The sequence below is a fragment of the Microcaecilia unicolor genome, chromosome 6 (genome assembly GCF_901765095.1).
Source record: "Microcaecilia unicolor chromosome 6, aMicUni1.1, whole genome shotgun sequence".
Classification (NCBI taxonomy): Eukaryota; Metazoa; Chordata; class Amphibia; order Gymnophiona; family Siphonopidae; genus Microcaecilia; species Microcaecilia unicolor.
In genome coordinates this window covers 300,068,707-300,089,729 of record NC_044036.1, presented here as the reverse complement: position 1 = coordinate 300,089,729, position 21,023 = coordinate 300,068,707, and the positions used below count along the sequence as shown (strand labels likewise).

Sequence of the window (21,023 nt, the reverse complement as noted above, 5' to 3'; positions counted from 1 at the left end):
GCACCTGGGTTCCTTTATGTGAAGTCTACTGCACTGACCACTAGGCTGCCCCTCTGCTCTGCTGGGATGTTTTTATAGCCAGTTTACTAGAAATGGTGCCCCACAGCCATCCCTAGGGCTTCTTTTTGTATGTTTTTCTCTAGAATTTTTTTTTTTTTGAAATGGTTCCTAAAGAAATAAATACTGAGCACAAAAATATTTGGAAATAATTTTCAAAACAAAAAATATACATTTTTCCGGTTCAAAAATAGCTATGTTGAGGATGTGAATTTTAGATGTTTTTTTCACCAAAGAGTGTACAATTGGACTTGGACCTCATATTGAAAATGCCCCTCCATGTTGTCTGTTGCCTGAACCCGCTTTGCTGGTTTATGACAATTATCATTTTTGCTAAAGTTAAGGGTGTTAAATATTACTGCCATTTTACTGCAGCTTAATTTACTGCAGGAGTCATACATTTGCGGTAAATCAATACAGCAGGTTACTAACTCTTATGGTAAATGAATAACACAAATTGTGATCAACGTCACATGCTAAATCTTTCTTCTCCCCAGCAATTTTGGGCTGCTAATGCGCAGTCAATACTCCTGAAGGCATCCTTTGTAAAAAGGGATTGATGGTTATATAATTAGGACATAGACCCCCCCCCCCACCCCCCGCATGCACTCTACCACCCAGAAAAGAAAGTTCCCACCTGAAAGATACCCATTCCTGGAAGGCACAACTGCGCCCCTCAGCAAGGTCCCTCATGCCCTGGGACCTACCAGTTGTTTCTCTGGTGTCTAGTGGCTAGGGTGGGAGTGATCCCCACTTGCTCCTTCCCTGTCAGACACTGGTTTCAAAATACCACTCATGATACTACCAATAAGGGTGAAGCTTTCAAACTCTAGGGATCAAGTGGTGCAATTTTAAACCCAGCACCTGACAAGACAGGAATGGCTGGGGATCACTCCTGACCCAGCTGCTAGCTGGCAGGGAAACCTCTGGTAGGTCCTGGGGGGGGGGGTCTTTGGTGGGCTAAGGTGGGGCTATGGGGATGTTTTGGAGGTGGGGGTCTTGATGGAGGCCAAGGATGACTTTAGGAGTGGGGTCTGTTCCATGAAGTGTCTAGGGGTTGGGGGTGTATTTGGGAGCTCATGCTCAATTCCATAAGCAAGGGCCCTTTTAATATGTCTTAAGAACATGGGTTCAATTGGATTCTCTTGATTTGTCCTCAGCTTTTGATCTTGTTGATTACAAATTCTTCTAGTTCAGCTCACAGCCCTTAGGATTGGGGGTTCTGTCTTGGATTGGGTCAGTTCATTTCAAGTAGAGACTGACACCTTGCTTTCCAACCCTTTTGCCCTAACAGCTGAAGCTCCTCAGGAATCTGTTTTGACTCCAGTACTGTTTGTTTCTTAGCCCCTTGCTACAATAATCTAGTCCTTAAGTTTTAGCCCTTTCCTTTTCACTGATGACATTCAGTTGCTCTACTATGTTGATGCCATGGCCCTTAATCTCACTCCACTTAATCCCTGTTGATCTCAAGTGGCTGATTGGCTTTTCTTTAAACCAGAAGGCTCTAAACCCCAGGAAATATTGAACTCTATGGCTGACAGGATAATGTTTCTCCTACTCTTTCCTCACTCTGTCTAGGACAAGAAATTATGTTGACCCTTCAGTTAGAATCATTGGAGTGATTATTGATACCAATCTTTCTTTTGAGTCTCTGATAACCTCTGCAGTGAAATTGTGTTCCTTTGGCCTTCAACAAATAATATCAATCTGGGCTTTTCTGACCAAAGATACCGTTCATACACTGATTCATGCTTTTGTCACTTGTCATCTGTGTGACATCCTACTCTCAAAAGATTTGTAGTGAGTGCAAAACATTGCCATTAGGCTTCTTCACAATGCATGAGTAAGTGACCACATCACCTCACTCTTTACCACTGGCTTCACAGGGTGAAGTTTGATATCCTTGCTATTGCCTTTAAGGCTATGTTAGTGGGCCTCCCTGCATCAAGCTGTCATCCCGTCTACCCCACTCCAGTACAGACAAATTGGTTGTATTCCTTTCTGCTTTCCATGCTCAACTCTACGTATGCCTCAGCATTGGAATTCCCTTCCCAAGTACCTTCATCTTGAGACATCCCTGCCTAGATTTAAGGCAGCTCTTAAAATGTGTTAAGTAGGTGTTTGGTGGCTTACTGGGCTGGCCCTGGGTCTGGTGAAGCACATGGTGTTACAACATTCTCTTCTTCCTTTCCCTTTACTATTTACTGAGTAATCAGTCAATTGGGACTGGGTTACCTTCTCCTTTGCAGTCAAGGTTTGCTGGGTCTCAGCTTGGCTTTCTTCAGAGTCTTGTAAATGAGCTGTCACAGGGTTTGCTGGCTGAATTGTTGGTGTGCTCTGCTGTGTGTACCAAGGCCAGATTGTCTGCTCTGAAGCAGGGTCTGTTTATTATTTCTCAGATGAGCTGTATTCCGTGCCATGTGACTGGGCTGTCTACTCTCTGGCACAGTTTGTTGTTTAAGTTTCATGTGGGTCTAGAGACTGATTTTTTTTCACTCCAGTTTCAGCAGTTCCACCTCTTCTTTTTCCATTTGAGATGCAGACTCTGAGTTAAGATTTTTTTCTATACTTTCTGATTTCTTGTGCAGTCGTTAGTTTCTTGTAGGTTAAATCTTTTCACGCTGTTTTAAATCCTAGTTGCATCTTCCAAAATTCTTCTTTGATGCTTTAGATTTTTTTAATCCAGTTTTTCAGTTAGGTCTGAGATTTGTAATTTTTGTTCATATATGGCTAACACATGTTTTAATTTTCACAGTTTTATTTTCTAATTCTTTCCAGGATTCTGTTAGCTCCCTGTATATTCTTAGAATCTGACAAATCCATCTCTAAAGAAACCAGACAATCCTTCAGGATTTTATCACTTCATGATTTTACTGCAGTGGGTTGGTTCTGTCATAGTCTTCTCTTTTTGTATGGGACTTACCATATTTTGTGGTGGATTATCAACGCTGGTAGTTTGTGCTGTTTCCAGCCCTGCCCCAGGTGTTTCATCTGCAGGACAAGCAGTTTTCTATATAATTTTTGTTGACTGGCACAGCTTCTTTGAGAGTTTTAAACTGTTGCTCAAACCTTTACAGGTTGGCTTTGCTTCCTTGGATCATCACTTTTCCAGGGCTTGTAATTTTGTGGACGCTTTCACTGTGTACAATGCTCTGTCTGTAGTTGTTGCCCTTTTTCATAATGTTAGTAAAGAATTCCTGGATGGTCTTGTGGCAGGCATTATTGATATACGTATTGAGATTTATTAACCACTTTTATGAAGAGATTCACCCCATGGGGTGTACAACACGTATACCTTGACATAAAACTTCACTTTGTTAACAGAATAACAATAATAATGACTAAATATAAGTATAAATACAATCAATGAGGTAAACCTGGAGATAGACAGATTGAATCCTAGCAATAGGAATAACATGTGTCAAAATATACGCATTAAAACAGCACAGTAGAACACTCATATAACAGAAATGTGATAAATGTCAGCAGAGTGCAAACAACATTTCATAACAGAATGGAGGAAAACAAAGTTACTTACCTGTAGATTGGTATCTTCTGTGTAAAATATGAGATCGGTTATGGTTTTGTCATTCCAATTCAGAGAGCAGTGTGTAAACAGCCATTCTGGATGACTTTTTCATGTATCACTTTTTTCATTTCATTTCATTTCACTTTAGTTTTCTTTTCAGTTTTTATGTTTGCAGAATACTGGATCTCATAAATTTCACACTCCTGCTGTCATATTTATTCTTGTACCAACTAATAGAACTTTCTCGGTGATGGTAACAGAGAGACAAAGTAATTTGTAACACAAATTCAGTGTGAAATAAGTTGTATGAAAGGGACCATCGGAAACCAAACCACTCCTTAAATCCTTGAGGTGTGCTAGAGCTTATGTATAAATGAAAGCACTGCCTAATAGCAGCTGTTAATTAGTTACTCAACGAAACCATCATCGGCCCCTATATAAACAACAACAATGCTGTGTGTGCCTCATAAAAGTATCCACAAGTTCAATAAATTAAATAGTATAACAGTCATTGTCCTGTCATCATAGTCCACTATAATAAATATGAAATGTAATTCATACAATATGATGAAGTGAAGAGCCAAGCACTTATATAATAGTCTCTGGATTCTATAAAGGTTACTAAAACTTGAGCACCAATCCCAGATCAGTGCCCAAAATAATTAGTTAATGCATTCAAATGGTTTAATTATTGGAGCTAATAAGCACTTAATTAGCACTAATTATGATTTGGCCACCAATCTGGCTATGCACTATTCTGTAACAATGCGGGCCTATATTGGATTGCATGCAACTCAGAAAGAAGCATGGTCATGGGAGGGGCATGAGTGGGTCATGGGCATTCGCAAAACATGTGCGCAGAGTTACAGAATAGCGGGGATCCACGCTCAATTTGTGTGCCAGGATTTACATTCAATGAAGCTACAAAATAGTACATTTAAAATGAATCGGAGAAAATGTTTCTTCACTGAATGTGTAATTGAACTTGGGAATTTGTTGCCAGAGAATGTGGTAAAGGCCGTTAGCTTAGTGGGGTTTTAAAAAGGTTTGGATGGCTTCCTAAAGGAAAGGTCCATAGACCATTATTGAAATGGACTTGGGGGAAACCCCACTGTTTATTTCTGGAATAAGCAGCATAAAATGTTTTGTACTTTTTTTGAGATCTTGACAGGTATTTGTGACCTGGATTGGCCACTGTTGGAAACTGGTCTGTCCCAGTATGGCAATACTTATGTACTTATGTATACCAGGGTGAGGCATAAGTCCTCACACCCAAAGTTTAGTTCTGAACTAGGCACCCAAAGTTGAGTGCTCATCCCAAAGCACCCTTTATAGGATAGCGTTGCATGTCAAATTTTATCAGCCCCGAATTTTCAGCACCATTTATAGAGTCTGGCCCTTGATGCTGACATCTGTATTTCAAAGTGCTTATCCATGCAAACAGTTGATAACGCCCATGTTTCAACAAGGACCCTATTGTGGTAACCTTCGTTGATGCATCATTAAAACAACTTTAGCACAAAAAAAAAGGGGACAGCTAGAACATAAAGAGGAAAACTTAATTGTTAAATGATAGAATTCCACTCAATAAAATCATTTAAACCCCACAGTTTGATGGTCCATAGTTCAAAGATTCAGAACTGTTCGTGCCTGTGAGAAGGGCTACTCTATCCCATCTCACCAGTCAGGCATGGATTCAGTTACCAACCACTGTAAACGTTGTGACACAATAGAATCAGACACAGCGCTAGTGTGTATTCAGCTCTTGTGTTCAGTTAAATGTATCTTGACAGTGTGTGTCATGCATCTCACATCTATATTCTTATTGTCCTTGAAAGAAAATATGTAGTAAATATTGTTGCATATGTAGTCCAAGACTGCAAATGTTATGTCTTTTGAGTAATGGGATTGGTCAATTCAATACAAGTGAGTGACAGGGTAAAAATTAGCAGTGTCCACAGAAGTTGAGATGTACTGAAGAAGTCCATCAGCACTGAAAATGAGAATGCTTAACCTTGTCCCCTATATTGCAACCTTTTGTTTTACAAGCTGGAGATTTCAATCCTTATTTTCTAGTAGGTTTTGATATTTCTTATTATAATTCTTGATAAACTGCCTCCTTTTGACCTTCTAACATAATAATATAGTAAATGATAGCAGGTAAAGACCACAATGGTCCATTGTTTGGCCAGGTAGGTGGCCAGGGTTGAACTTGCCACTCCATGCAGGATACCCCCCCCCCCCCCAGCCATGCCTCTTTTTTTTAAAATAAAGTTGTAAAAGTCATGTATGTTTTGCTTTGAGTTGAATCCTAATGCCATATAGAGATCCTCTATATTTATCCCATGCCTTTTTGCATTCTGTCACTGTTTAGCCCCACCATTTCCTGTGGAAGAGCATTCCAGCATTCTACCACCTTGTTAAAAAGTATTTTCTAATGCTGCTGTTAAGATTCCCTCCTTGCATCTTGTGTGCCAGAAGGGAAATTGGTGGTGGTGGTGGGGTGGGAGGTCACAAAGGTTTCATCCTTTTGCTTAAATCTCAGGTATGTGCCATACAGCAGATGCAAAACCCAACATAGATTTGTTTTCCATTTACATGTAATAGCAACTTTAATCATTACATATTTATATGATCCACATATGTGTTAACATGTGGAGATGCTACTAAAATAACCTCCATAATTTCTTGAGAGCTGTATGGTCATTTCTCCCTGGTACCTCAGCACTCTCCACAGAAGCCAAAGGAACACCATCTCCTGTTCCCTGTCCAAGCCACAACTTTACTAGATTCCAGGGCTAGCACATGCCAGTTCTCTTTTACATGGTAAAATGCAAGGCGCAGTGCCCCGTAGGGTTCACGGAGCCAAAAATAACGTGGTGCCGTGCCCTGACGGGCATGCGCACCAAGCCCAGCGGGGGGCGAGCGAGGCGAAGGAAGGGACAAGCCCCCATCGCCAGAGGCTCCCCCGCTGGGCAACAGGAGGAGCCTCGGAGGGGCTTAAAAGCCCATGCTGAGAGCCAGGTCGACCTCTTCCGGTCGCCACGGCCAGCTGTGTGCACCCATCCCCCCCTCCCCAGTAAAGCATAATGTACACAAGTAGAAATTGTCGCAGCTTGGGCGGGGTACCCAAGCCGGTTAACATTTTGCTAGGCAGCTAGCAGCTGCGGTTATCATACAGCTCCCTTGCTGTGCGGCGGGGAGCCCTGTTCAAGATTTGCCAGTCTTGCTAGTGCGGCGGACTCGGCTTGGGGGTTATTGAGCCTGAGGCTGAAAGCGGCTTGGGTATGCCCAGGGTTAAGATATGTTGTTGTAATTAAATAAAGCTGCGGCCAAGTTGTGCCAAATCAACAAATAATATGTGTGAAGTCTTTATTCAGTGAAGGGTAAATGCAGTAAACAAGAGGCCCGAGGGGTCTCGGCTGCCTATGTTACAAACAGCACACTAAGCTGGAAAAGGTTGGACTCAATAAAAGAGACAAATTCCAGAGGGGGTTGAGAACTCAGCAGTTACTCGGGACACTATTTATTTGCATTTTCTTTTAGCTGACAGGTTGACAACATAAAACGCTAATTAGAAGTTTGAGGAGCCTGCTTCTTTATGGCTGTTGATGATTAACCTGAAGGTCTATATCAAGGGGAATCACCCTGGGACAAAATCTGAAGTTTGAGAAATCACTGCTTCCACTAATTGTTGTGGGAGTTAAGAGAGTAAGTAGGTTACAGATTGAGATGGATAGATTAGGAATCCTGGCAAGCAGAGGGCAGATGAGCCTCAGCATAGACAGAAAAAGGTGACGCACCTTAGTAACTTTAACAAATGTGCTGTAGCCTCTGGGTAAAAGGAAAGGTGCCTGTCCTTCTGAAAAGCAGCTGTAAGTCAAACATAATAGCAGGCATTGATGTTAAATTGTAGGGCTGTGCGTGCAGAACATTTGCATCTTTCTTCATCATTTTGTTTCACTTGACCTTTTCTGTCACTTCATTTTCCAATATTTCATTCTATGGTTTGTTTCGTTTTCCATTAAAGTCAATGGGGGAAGCAATTCTTCCTAGTTTTGATCATGACTGGCGTGAAGTTGCCAGCAACCTGTATGTTGCACCAGTATCCAGTCTTCTCTTATAAGGAGTAACCTAAGGAAATATTATTTCACAGAAAAGATGGTGGAGGCGTGGAATGGCCTCCCGGTGGAGGTGGTGGAGTCGAGGACTGTTCCAGAATTTAAAAAGGCATGGGATAAGCATGTGGGATCGCTTAGGAACAAGTAGAATTGGGGGTTACAGAGGATGGGCAGACTGGATGGGTCATTTGGCCTTTATCTGCTGTCATGTTTCTATGTTTCTCAAAAAAGGTATTAACATCAATCAAGTGCTGAATATTGGATGATATCAATAGTCGATAATTAACATAAGGGAATTTGAAATGAACTTTGAAGGCAAAGTTCAAAAGGGTGTAAAACCATACTGTTAGAGGTAAATGGGTAAGATTCATGCAATATGCCCAAACAACAGGAGCAAAAGAGGAGTGGGAACAGAACCAGGCTCTTCAATGAACAAACCGGAGACGTTCGAAGTTGGAAGTATAATATAATGATTAGAGACTCTACAAGGTACCTTGCTTCGACACTGTAAGTGCCTTCCTCAGGAGTCTGAGTGTTTTGTATCAAAGAGTAAACATACAAGGCGTACTGGATAGAGTAACTGGTAATTGAAGTGCTGGTCTTGAAAAAGACCTTTGGGGTGCAAAAGCAAATGTGTAGCTAGATGCTGCTGATATTATATTTATATATCTTTAACAATTTCTTTTGTTTTCGGACCAGCTGAACCTCATTTAAATTCATAGGGTTTCCCTCTTTTTAGTGTATACATAAAATCAGGCCAAAATCTGACTGAATAGTCCAAATAGGTGCAAATAGGTGGGAAAATGTGGGATACAAATGTAACAAATAAATAAATAAATAAATAATAGCTGGACAAGGCAATCTGCCCTAAGCGCTGTTCTGTAAAGGTCTCTTAGCACTACGTGATCTTTATAGAATTGGCACTTAGCACGGCTCTTAACAGCGCCTAACTTAGGGAGTCATGTACTGAATCCAGCTCATGATGTAATGGTCTTTCTTTGTCATATCTGAGTGTTACATGAAAGAAGTCATGCTTTGTGATTTATTGTGCAATATTTTTTTCTCTTTCAGGGCTTTGGCGGATATCTTGCGACAGCAAGGCCCGATTCCAATAGCACATTGTGAAAGAGAGACCATCACAGCAGTCAATAACTCCCCCAAAGAAAACACCCCCGTTCGAACATCCAAAAACCACTACACTCCAGTACGGACAGCAAAACCCAATCACGGTAAGCAGTAAAAATTTATTGTGCGATTAAAATAAGTTACTTGCTTGCAGGTATACCTTAATGTGCCTTTAGGAAGCTGAGGTGTAATGTTCATGTTGATGAACTCCTAGGTAAAATATAAAAAATGCCTAAGATCTGTAGCCAAGAACTAATTAACTACGTTATTGGGCAGTGACTTAGTTGACTGTAGAGCCCTGGAACAGGGAAAAGCACAAAGCTGCAAATCCCCACAGGAATAACATGGATGTTCTCTGATCTACAGCAACTGTCATTACCTTTATTGCTATAGCTATGAGTAGGAGCAGTTCTACCATGAGGCTAACTAAGGTGTGTTTCTTAGGTGCCAGGTTTTGTGTGGCTATGCAACGGGAGAAGGTGAGCATGACTGTCATGAAACGCCTAGCTACCCACCTGGGGTTATCCCATGGCCACTTAGAGGATCTATCCCCAGCACAGCTCAGGTCGGCCTGCACCTGCCGCTCATGCTGTACACTAGCACCCTCCTCCCACTGATTGGGTCACAACCACCTCTGAGCGAGTCTACCGCTCTCAAATTATCCCCAGTGATTTCTGGGTTACTGGATCCAGACTCCCAGTGGTCCCACAGTTCCCAGAAAGCACTCACAGACCCAACACACAAACCACCAGGATTCTTTATCAGTCCAGATGGAGAGGCAATAAACTAAATATTGTTTATTATGTTTTAAAAATCGAACAGTCGATCAAAATAGTGCAATTACAATAACAGGTAACTGAAATATGGATCAGTTATAACAGTAACTAAACATTTGCATACTTCCTAGAAAGTACCTGCGGAGATCAGGACATATATAGCTGTTCACCAGTTATCAAATGTAACCAGTGCTTTTTTTGTGCCAGTACGCGCCGGTACAGTGTACCGACACCTTTTTTTCTGAGAGCCGGCAGCTCCCCTACTTGTTACAGATGGACCGCCAATAAAGAACGACAACTACTACTACTACTACTTAACATTTCTAGAGCGCTACTAGGGTTACGCAGCGCTGTACAATTTAACAAAGAGAGACAGTTCCTACTCAAAGAGCTTACAATCTAATAGACAAGTGAACGGTCGGTCCAATAGGGGCAGTCAAATTGGGGCAGTCTGGATTCACTGAACGGTAAGGGTTAGGTGCCGAACGCAGCATTGAAGAGGTGGGCTTTAAGCAAAGACTTGAAGACGGGCAGGGAGGGGGCTTGGCGTAAGGGCTCAGGAAGGTTGTTCCAAGCATAGGGTGAGGCGAGGAGTTGGCGATGGTGGAGAAGGGTACTGACAGGAGGGATTTATCCTGTGAACGGAGGTTACGGCGCAGCTCACAGGTTTGCTTGCTGTGTTTTGAGTGAACGGTGACGGCTGAGCAGGGGACTGGAAACAGAGATTAATCAAATGTCTTCCTTACTTACAGTGGACTAGATAGACTCACTTCCACTCCACTCTCTATTTACCGAAGTCGCAGCGGCGAACCGGCGGGTGGCGGCAGTAAAGGCAGCAAGCAGGCAGGCTCGCCTCCATCCTTCGCTTCCCTGCCCTCTCAACGTCCCGCCTTCCTCTGATGTCATTTCCTTTCCGCGAGGGCGGGATGCTGGGAGCAGAGGGGTCTAGGAAATGGAGTTTCTCTATCTACAGGTGGCAGCAATGGAGAACAGAACTGTGACTAACATTTTTTTTCTCTGAAATTTCTCATTAATTTTTCCCCATCTGAAGATTTTAAGTAAATTTTTTTGGTTCAGAACAAATGTCTGGACTGGATTGTGCCTTTTTTTGACAGTGAAGTGTCAAAGGAATGAGTGATCTCTATCACTTAGTTCTTTATTTATTTAAAAATATTATAGCCCATTATTTCTAAAAATTCAACATTACATTACATTGCACTTACGTACCGCTCTATAGAAAATGGTTCTGAGCAGTTTACAATAATAGAAAATCAAGGCAAACCCTTGGGAAGTTACATAAACATAACAATATTCACTAGCGAGATTACATTCAACATGGATAACAAATAACTTACATAATCAATTTATTTATTTATTTGTAGCATTTATACCCCGCTCTTTCCCGCTCAGTAGCAGGTTCAGTGCGGCTAACAATGAATAGGTGCTAGGTATTACAAAGATAACACAGTGTATAGTTACAAAGTTTTACAGGGATAACAAGTTGAATAGAGAATGATAAAATGGGGAAATGTGGGGGAAGGAATGAGGTAAGGTTATTGTTAGTGGGGTGGATTTGTGGTGTAGTTTAGGTATGTAAATTAAGTTGGGTCATTCGGATAGGCTTGTTTGAAGAGGTATGTTTTCAGCAGTTTTCGGAAGGGTAGAAGTTCGTTGGTTGCTCGGATGTATCTTGGTATGGTGTTCCAAAGTTAACTACCTATCACAATATAAATTACTAAAAACTAAACATTGAATAAAATCCTAAACTTGATAATGATACTTAAATAAAAAAATGCATATAACACATATTTCACAAAATAAATCCACAACAGAACATACATTTAAAAAAATCAATTAAAAAAAAAAACTGCAGCTGTTGCCCATATTTACCATCATCTGTTACAAGTACTTATTGTTTTTTTATCTACGCTGTAGTGAATACTGGCTGAAAAAAACATTCTTTAAGCTGACCCAATTCATGATCACAGTTCATGTTTGAGATGTGGTATACCGTCAACTCCTAGTGAATTTTTTTTAGTCCAGAAAACCTTTTATTGTTTTTCTTTAAGTACAATTATGCAAAATAGAAGCAAACATTAAACAAATATGAAAAACATGTGGAAAACATGTAGTACAGCGTGGATAGACTGTAAATCAGTTTTACAATACAAAATAAATAATATTACAGTCAGACAACCTATCATACTAACAGGCTTATTTTTGAAAGGGCGCCCATCTTTCGACACAAATCGGGAGATGGGAGTCCTCTCAGGGTCACCCAATTCGGCATAATTGAAAGCTGATTTTGGGCGTCCCCAACTGCTTCCCATCACGGGGATGACCAAAGTTCCCGGGGGCATTTCGGAGGCGTAGTGAAGGCGGGATTGGGGCGTGCCTAACAGATGGGCGTCCTCAAGCGATAATGGAAAAAAGAAGGGCATTCCTGACGAACACTTGGCTGACTTTACTTGGTCCTTTTTTTTTTATGACCAAACCACAAAAAAGTGCCCTAAATGACCAGATGACCACTGAAGGGAATCGGGGATGACCTCCCCTGACTCACCCAGTGGTCACTAACCACCTCCCGCCCTGAAAAAAACAACTTTAAAAACTTTTGACTTTTTTTTTTTAGAGTATGGGTGAAGGACCTTCTTCACCATGCCTCCGTCCCTGCGACGGAAGTTGAGGAATTCCTTCGCTATTTATTTATTTAGATATGTCTCCGTCCCTGTAACAGCAGTTGAGGGCGTCCTTCTATATGCCTCCGTCCCTGCAACGGCAGTTGAAGACGTCCAAAATGTGAATGTTTGTGAGAAGGACATCCATGCCTGGATGTTTCTGTGAGAAGGACATCCATGCCTCTGCTATGCCTCTGACACCCCCTTTATTTATTTGGATTTTGGATCACAAGTAGCAACAGTGGGATTTGAACCAGCCACCTCTGGATTGCAAGATCAGTGCTCCAGCCACTCCTCCACTTCTACTCCACTCCCTTGAAATTTGGCCATCACTGTGGGGGGGGGGGGGGGCAGTATGCAGGGTCCTGGGGGGGGGAGGTATGTGTGTGTCAGCGGAGGCATAACGAAGGCGTGAACGTCCTTCTTTCAGACATTTGGACATCCTCAACTGCCCACCCCCACAGGGATGGCCAAATTTCAAGGGAGTGGAGTGGAGGAGTGGCCTAGTGGTTAGTGCACTGGTCTTGCAATCCAGAGGTGGCTGGTTCAAATCCCCCTGTTGCTACTTCTGATCCAAAATCCAAATAAATAAAAGGGGTGTCAGAGGCATAGCAGGCATGGATGTCCTTCTCACAAACATCCACATTTTAGACAGAGGCATATTGGACATCCTCAACTACCGCTGCAGGGATGGAGGCATAGAAATATCCAGTGTACCTGAATGTAATTCACCTTGAGCTACTACTGAAAAAGGTGTGAACAATATGTAAATAAATAAATAGCAAAGGGTGTCCTCAACTGCCGTCGCAGGGGCGGAGGCCTAGTGAAGAAGGTCCTTCACTCATACTCTAAAAAAAAAAAGACAAAAGTTTTTAAAGTTGTTTTTTTCGGGGTGGGAGTTGGTTAGTGACCACTGCATGCCTTTTTATTGGAGAGCGTTGGATCCAGTTTTTGTAATTTTATTGGTGTCCATATCATTCTGTACCCAAGAAAGTATAGAGATTGTGTAATTTAGGCAGACAAAGTGTATTGAATATGGTGCGACCAAAAGTAAATCCATTGTTCATCGGTAAGGACTGTTTTAATCTCCTGTGACCAAATCTCTCGCTAATGCAGCAATCGTTTGTAGTCTGGTTTTTCAGATAATATTTTATACCAATTGGAAGTTTCGTGTTGCAATATAGTCACATGAGAGCAAAGGGAGTAAAGTGTGGGAAGTTTCTTCCTCATATTTTGAATGTGCACCATATATTTAAGAATATGTCTTAATTGTATTCATTTGTAACAATCAGTAAAAGGAAAAGCATATTTTGAACTGAGGTCTGAAAAAAGACAGTAATCTGCCATGTGACATAACATCCTTAATACAGTATATTCTTTTGGATATCCATTCCACCTAAACAATGGGAGAGTTGTTAATTATTATGGGGCCCTTTTACTAAGCCGCGTAGATGCCTATCCTGCTTATAATCGAACGAGAAAAACGCCCAAGTTCCGACCTAAATCGGGAGATGGACGTTTATCTCACAAAAACGAATAAAGCGGTATAATCGAAAGCCGATTTTTGGACGTTTTCAACTGCACTCTGTTGCGGATGCGGACAAAGTTGATGGGGGCGTGTCAGAGGTGTGGTGAAGGCGGAACTGGGGCGTGGTTATCTGCCGAACAAAGATGGGCGCATTTCACTGATAATGGGAAAAAAGTATGCGTTTTTAGCTAGAATTTAGGACACTTTTCCTGGACCCTGTTTTTTCATGAATAAGGCCCCAAAAAGTGCCCTAAATGACCAGATGACCACTGGAGGGAATCGGGGATGACCTCCCCTGACTCCCCCAGTGGTCACTAACCCCCTCCCACCACAAAAAAATGATGTTTCACAAATTTTTATTTTCACCCTCAAATGTCATACCCAGCTCCCTGGCAGCAGTATGCAGGTCACTGGAGGAGTTGTTAGGGGGTGCAGTGGACTTCAGGCAGGTGGACCCAGGCCCATCCCCCCTACCTGTTACAATTGTGCTGCTTAATGCTTATTAGTCGTCCAACCCCCCCAAACCCACTGTACCCACATGTAGGTGCCCCCCTTCACCCCTTAGGGCTATAGTAATGGTGTAGACTTGTGGGCAGTGGGTTTTGAGGGGGATTTGGGGGGCTCAACACACAAGGGAAGGGTGCTATGCACCTGGGAGCTCTTTTACCTGTTTTTTTGGTTTTGTAAAAGTGCCCCCTAGGGTGCCCGGTTGATGTCCTGGCATGTGAGGGGGACCAGTGCACTACGAATCCTGGCCCCTCCCACGAATAAATGTCTTGGATTTATTCGTTTTTGAGCTGGGCGCTTTCATTTTCCATTATCGCTGAAAAACAAAAACGCCCAGCTCACACATTGTTGAATAAAACATGGGCGTCTATTTTTTCCCAAAATACGGTTCGGTCCGCCCCTTCACGGACCCGTTCTCGGAGATAAACGCCCATGGAGATAGGCGTTTTTGTTCAATTATGCCCCTCCATGCGTGCCCAATGTGCGTCAATTTGGAACTACCGCCAGCTACCATGTGGCCCAGGTGGTAATTTCATTTTGTACGCGCATTCAGTAGGCATGTTGAAAATTTTCCAGCATGCAGCACTAACCGGGTGGTAATCGACATTATACATGTGCTGACAATTACCGCCCAGTTAATGTGTGAGACCTTACCGCTGTCAATGGGTAGCGGCAGGGCCGGTCTTAAAGCGAGGCGACCGAGGCGACTGCATAGGGCCTTGCGCTCAAGGGGGCCACGCGCGGCGTGCCTCCGCCCCGCCCCCGCCCGCTCGAGTTCCAGTCCCCCTCCCTCTGAATTTGAAAAGTTACCTCGCCCGGTTACAGGCAGCGGCAGGCAGCAACAGTGAAAAGTGTGCGAGCTGCTCGGTGCTTCAGGAGCCTTCCCTTCCCTCTCTCAGCTCTGGTCCCGCCCTCGTGGAAACAGGAAATGAGGGCGGGACCAGAGCTGAGAGAGAAAAAGGAAGGCTCCTGAAGTGCTGAGCTCACACGCTTTTCACTGCTGCTACCTGCCGCTGCCTGTAACCCGACGAGGTAACTTTTAAAATTCAGAGGGAGGGGGACTGGAGCTTGGAGGGAGGCCTCAGAGGGAGGGAGGCCTCGGAAGGAGAGGAGCCTTGGAGCTGGGCCTTGGAGCTGGGAAGGAGGGAGGGGCCCTGGAGCTCGGAGGGGGGCCGGGCCCTGGAGCTAGGGTGCGGGTGGAGCTAGGGTAGGGCGGGTCTAGGATGGGGTCCCATCAAATTGGTCTGCACAGGGCCCCACACTTGCTAAGACCGGCCCTGGGTAGCGGTAAGGTCTCAGGCCCAAAATGGACGCGCAACAATTTTCATTTTGCCGCAAGTCCATTTTCAGCCCCCCAAAAAGGGCCTTTTTTGCAGGTGCGCTGAAAAATAAACCTGTGCACGTCCAATACATGCGTCTACACCAGCACAGGCCACTTTTCGGCGCACCTTAGTAAAAGGACCCCTATAATGGGATTATTCCATAGAGGAGTATAAGTGGTGCTATTAATTTGAAGTGCAGCTTATTATATGATTAATGACCTTGCACGTGGACAAAGGTAAAATTATGTATAATCATACCTGATAATTTTCTTTCCATTAATCATAGCTGATCAATCCATAGACTGGTGGGTTGTGTCCATCTACCAGCAGGTGGAGATAGAGAGCAAACTTTTGCCTCCCTATATGTGGTCATGTGCTGCCGGAAACTCCTCAGTATGTCGATATCAAAGCTCCATCCGCAGGACTCAGCACTTAGAGAATTACACCCACGAAGGGACACTCTGCCCAGCTCACCACCGCCGAAACGGGGGAGGGGAATTAACCCAGCTCATCCCCACACAAGTGGGGGAGGGGAATCCGTCCAGCTCATCCCCGCGGAGCGGGGGAGGGACACCACACCCGCCGATGCGGGGGGATCTGGCTTATCCTGCAACCGCAACCGCGGGAGGAGCTGACTGACCCTAACACCGCCGAAGCGGGAGGGGTACAAAGCTGCCCTACAGCCGCACGAAGCGGGAGGGAGTGCCGGCAGAATTTATGTCTCAATCCAGCCCCGTAAAACGGAGGGGAGAGGAATGCAGCAGCTCACTGTAACACAAACTCGTCTCAACTCTTGAAGAATCCAAGTGAAAGAACTTGAACACGAAGTCTTTCTGAAATAACTGAAGACTAAACTTGAACCTGAAATGCAACCAGAATAAAAACAGAACAGATATCTGGGAGGGGCTATGGATTGATCAGCTATGATTAATGGAAAGAAAATTATCAGGTATGATTATACATAATTTTACCTTCCATATCATCAAGCTGATCAATCCATAGACTGGTGGGATGTACCGAAGCAGTACTCACCCAGGGCGGGACATTGAAATCCCTGACCTCAACACTGAAGCTCCAAACCGGGCCTCCGCCCGTGCAGCCACAGTCAAACGGTAATGCTTGGAGAATGTATGAGCCGAAGCCCAAGTTGCCGCCTTGCATATCTCTTCCAAGGAGACGGATCCGGCCTCTGCCATCGAGGCCGCCTGAGCTCTCGTGGAGTGAGCCTTCAGCTGGATAGGCGGCACCTTCCCCGCGGCCACATAAGCCGCTGCAATGGCTTCCTTGACCCATCTTGCCACTGTAGGCTTAGCAGCCTGCAGACCCTTACGAGGACCTGCAAACAGGACAAACAGATGATCCGATTTCCGGAAATCATTGGTCACTTCCAAGTATCTGAAGATGACTCGTCTCACATCCAGATATTTAAGAGCAGAGTACTCCTCTGGGTAGTCCTCCCTACGAAAGGAAGGGAGACAGAGCTGCTGATTCACATGGAAGCGAGAAACAATCTTGGGCAGGAAGGAAGGCACTGTGCGAATAGTCACTCCTGCCTCAGTGAACTGCAGAAAAGGCTCTCGACATGAGAGCGCCTGGAGCTCGGAAACTCTTCTGGCTGAAGTGATAGCCACCAAAAAGACTGCTTTCAACGTCAGGTCTTTCAGAGATGCCCTCGACAAGGGTTCAAAAGGCGGCTTCTGCAATGCTCTTAGCACCAGGTTGAGATTCCACGCAGGCACCACTGAGTGCAGAGGAGGGCGCAGGTGATTAACTCCCTTGAGAAAGCGCACCACATCTGGCTGCGAAGCCAGGGAAGCACCCTTCAGGCGGCCCCTGAAGCAAGCCAGAGCCGCTACCTGGACTTTAAGGGAACTGAGCGACAGGCCTTTCTCCAGACCTTCTTGCAGGAACGCCAACACTGAAGAAATTGGAGCAGTGAAGGGAGAAAGTGAGCCTGCTTCACACCCTGCTGCAAAGATACGCCAAACCCTGGCGTAAGCAGTAGAAGTAGAGCGCTTCCTCGCTCTCAGCATAGTGGCGATGACCTTGTCTGAGAAGCCCTTCTTCCTCAGACGCTGCCGCTCAATAGCCAGGCCGTAAGACCAAAGGGAGAGGGATCCTCCATCACCACGGGACCCTGATGTAACAGGCCCTGCTCCACTGACAGCCGCAGAGGATCGTCGACTGAGAGCCTGATCAAGACCGCATACCAGGGACGTCTGGGCCAATCCGGACCCACCAGGATTACCCTGCCGGGATGCTTTGCCACCCGGTCTAGCACCCTGCCCAACATGGGCCAGGGCGGGAACACATAGAGGAGCTCTTGTGTCGGCCACTGTTGGAGAAGAGCATCTACCCCCAGGGATCGAGGGTCCCGTCCTCTGCTGAAAAAGCGCGGCACTTGGCAATTGGCCGATGACGCCATCAGATCTAGGCTCGGCTGGCCCCAGCGCTTCGTGATGTCCAAGAACGCCTGAGCAGATAGTTGCCACTCTCCGGGCTCCAAGGTATGGCGACTGAGAAAGTCCGCCTTGACATTCATGACTCCGGCAATGTGGGCCGCTGAAAGCTGCTCCAGGTTCGCTTCCGCCCACTGGCAAAGACTCATAGCCTCCTTGGCTAGAGGGGCGCTCTTGGTACCTCCCTGGCGGTTGATATAGGCCACAGCCGTGGCATTGTCCGACAGGACCCGTACAGGCTACAACACCAGTATCGGGATGAACTCCAATAACACCAACCGAATGGCTCTGAGTTCCAGGAGGTTGATAGACCACTTGCCTCTGCAGGAGACTAGAGCCCCTGCGCTGTCCTTCCCAAGCAGTGGGCTCCCCAGCCCATCAAAGAGGCGTCTGTCGTGACGACAATCCACTCCGGGGTCACCAGAGGCAATCCTGCAGACAACTTGTCTGTCTGCGTCCACCAGCTCAGCGCCTTGCGCACTGCTGGGTCCACGGGAAGGCGCACAGCATAATCCTCCGACATCGGAGTCCAGCGCAGCAGCAGAGATAGCTGTAGTGGTCTCATATGAGCCCTGGCCCAGGGCACCACTTCCATCGTGGCCGTCATAGAGCCCAACAGCTGCACGTAGTCCCAAGCCCGAATAGGAGAGGCTACTAGGAACTAGTCCACCTGAGCCTGAAGCTTGACAATCCGATTGTCTGGCAGGAACACTCTGCCCACTTGGGTGTCGAATCGAACTCCCAGATACTCCAGGGACTGAGTCGGGCGCAGCTGGCTCTTCTTCCAGTTGATGATCCATCCCAGGGAGCTCACAAGAGCAACTACCCGGTCCATAGCTTTGCCGCACTCTGCATAAGAGGGGGCTCGGATCAACCAGTCGTCCAGATAAGGATGGACTTGTACTCCTTCCTTTAGCAGGAAGGCCGCTATGACCCCCATTACTTTGGAAAAGGTCCGCGGAGCAGTAGCCAACCCGAAAGGGAGGGCTCTGAACTGGAAGTGTCGTCTCAGGACTGTAAAACGCAGAAAGCGTTGGAGAGGAGGCCAGATGGGAATATGCAGGTACGCTTCCTTGATGTCCAAGGAAGCCAAGAACTCTCCTGCCTTCACTGCCGCTATAACAGAGCGGAGAGTCTCCATGCGAAAGTGCCTCACTTTCCAGGCCCGATTGACCCCTTTGAGGTCGAGGATAGGCCGGACAGAACCTCCTTTCTTTGGAACCACAAAGTAAATGGAGTAACGTCCCTTGCCAATCTGATTTTTTGGCACCGGAACGACCGCACCCAGGCGGATCAGGTTGTCCAAGGTCTGCTGCACTGCCACAGCTTGACCGGAGACTTGCAGGGAGAGAGTACAAACCCGTCTCTTAAGGGTTGGCAGAACTCTAGCTTGTAGCCGTCTCTGATGACTTCCAGCACCCACGCGTCTGAAGTTATAGTGGTCCACTCGCCCAGAAACGAGGACAGCCGTCCTCCAATCTGCACTGGGGCGTGGACCAAGGCCCCGTCATTGGGTACGAGACCCTGGGGGAGGACCGGAGGGAGCACCTCCGGGACGGCGGTCTCTGCGAAAGGAATGCTGCTTGGGGGAGAAATTCCTCTTGAAGGAAGAGGGGGCAGAGGAACCCGACTTGCCCGGGGCGGTACCGACGGGCTTCCAGCAACCGTCCTCTGGAGGTACCGGGACGAGTACTAGCCCGAGCCCTGACCTCTGGTAATTTCTTGCCCTTAGACGTGCCGAGATCGGTCACGATTTTGTCCAGCTCGACCCCAAAGAGCAGCTTGCCTTTAAAAGGCAATCTAGCCAGGCGGGATTTAGAGGCGTGGTCAGCAGACCAATGTTTCAGCCAAAGCCACCGCCGCGCAGAGACTGTCTGAGCCATGCCTTTAGCTGAGGCTCTCAAGACATCATACAGCAAGTCTGCCAAATAGGCTAAGCCCGATTCCAGGGCCGGCCAATCAGCCCTCAAGGAAAGATCCGAGGGGGAAGCCCGCTGCACCATAGTCAGGCACGCCCTGGCCACATAGGAGCCGCAAACTGAGGCCTGCAAACTTAAAGCAGCTGCCTCAAAGGACGACCTTAAGGCCGCCTCCAATCTTCTGACTTGGGCGTCCTTTAGGGCCGTGCCACCTTCCACCGGCAACGCCGTTTTCTTAGTCACCGCAGTGATTAAAGAATCCACGGTAGGCCACAGATAGGCCTCACGTTCACTCACAGCCAAAGGATAGAGGCGGGACATAGCCCTAGCCACTTTAAGGCTCGTTTCCGGGACATCCCATTGAGCCGCAATTAAGGTGTGCATGGCATCATGCACGTGGAAGGATCTAGGCGGGCGCTTCGTCCCCAGCATAATGGCAGAGCCAACAGGGGCTGAGGGAGAGACGTCCTCTGGAGAGGAAATCTTCAAAGTGTCCATGGCCTGTAAAAACAGGTTGGGCAAATCCTCTGGGCTAAAAAGCCGCGCTGCAGAGGGGTCATCCGCTCCATCCGAGCGGGGATCTATCTCCTCCAAGGAATCCGCAAAGGACCGTTGGGAGACCTCAGACACGCTGCCCTCATCTACATCGGAGGAGACAAAGTCCTCCAAGGCCTGGAAATCAACCCGAGGGCGTTTACCTCTGGGAACCTCAACCTCTTTATCAGAAGAGGGAGCAGGGGCAGCGTTTTGCATGAGGAAAGCCTGATGCAGCAGCAAAACAAACTCGGGGGAGAAACCCCCCAGACTGTGCACTTCCGCAGCCTGGGCAACAGCCCTAGACGCACTCTCAACCGGCGCTCGCAATAGCGGGGGAGAGACATGCTGCGCATCCAAAATGGTGTCCGGCGCGAAACTCCGCGAAGGAGCCGCGCGGGAAGAACGGCGCTTAACTTTAGCCGCTTGTGCCGTCGCCCAAATTAAGGGCGTTCATGGCATTAATGT

The 21,023-nt window shown here is 46.2% G+C and overlaps 1 protein-coding gene across 1 annotated transcript in view; it reads left to right on the top strand.

Moving 5' to 3' along the window:
* SHISA6 (shisa family member 6) overlaps positions 1 to 10,742 on the top strand; it is a 57,658-nt gene extending 46,916 nt beyond the window's left edge. Inside the window, exons 2-4 of the mRNA XM_030206846.1 lie at positions 8,779 to 8,936; positions 9,199 to 9,311; positions 10,686 to 10,742. Coding sequence (XP_030062706.1) covers positions 8,779 to 8,936; positions 9,199 to 9,311; positions 10,686 to 10,742 — 328 coding nt within the window. The remainder of the gene's footprint in view (positions 1 to 8,778; positions 8,937 to 9,198; positions 9,312 to 10,685) is intronic.
* Positions 10,743 to 21,023: the final 10,281 nt, after the last annotated feature.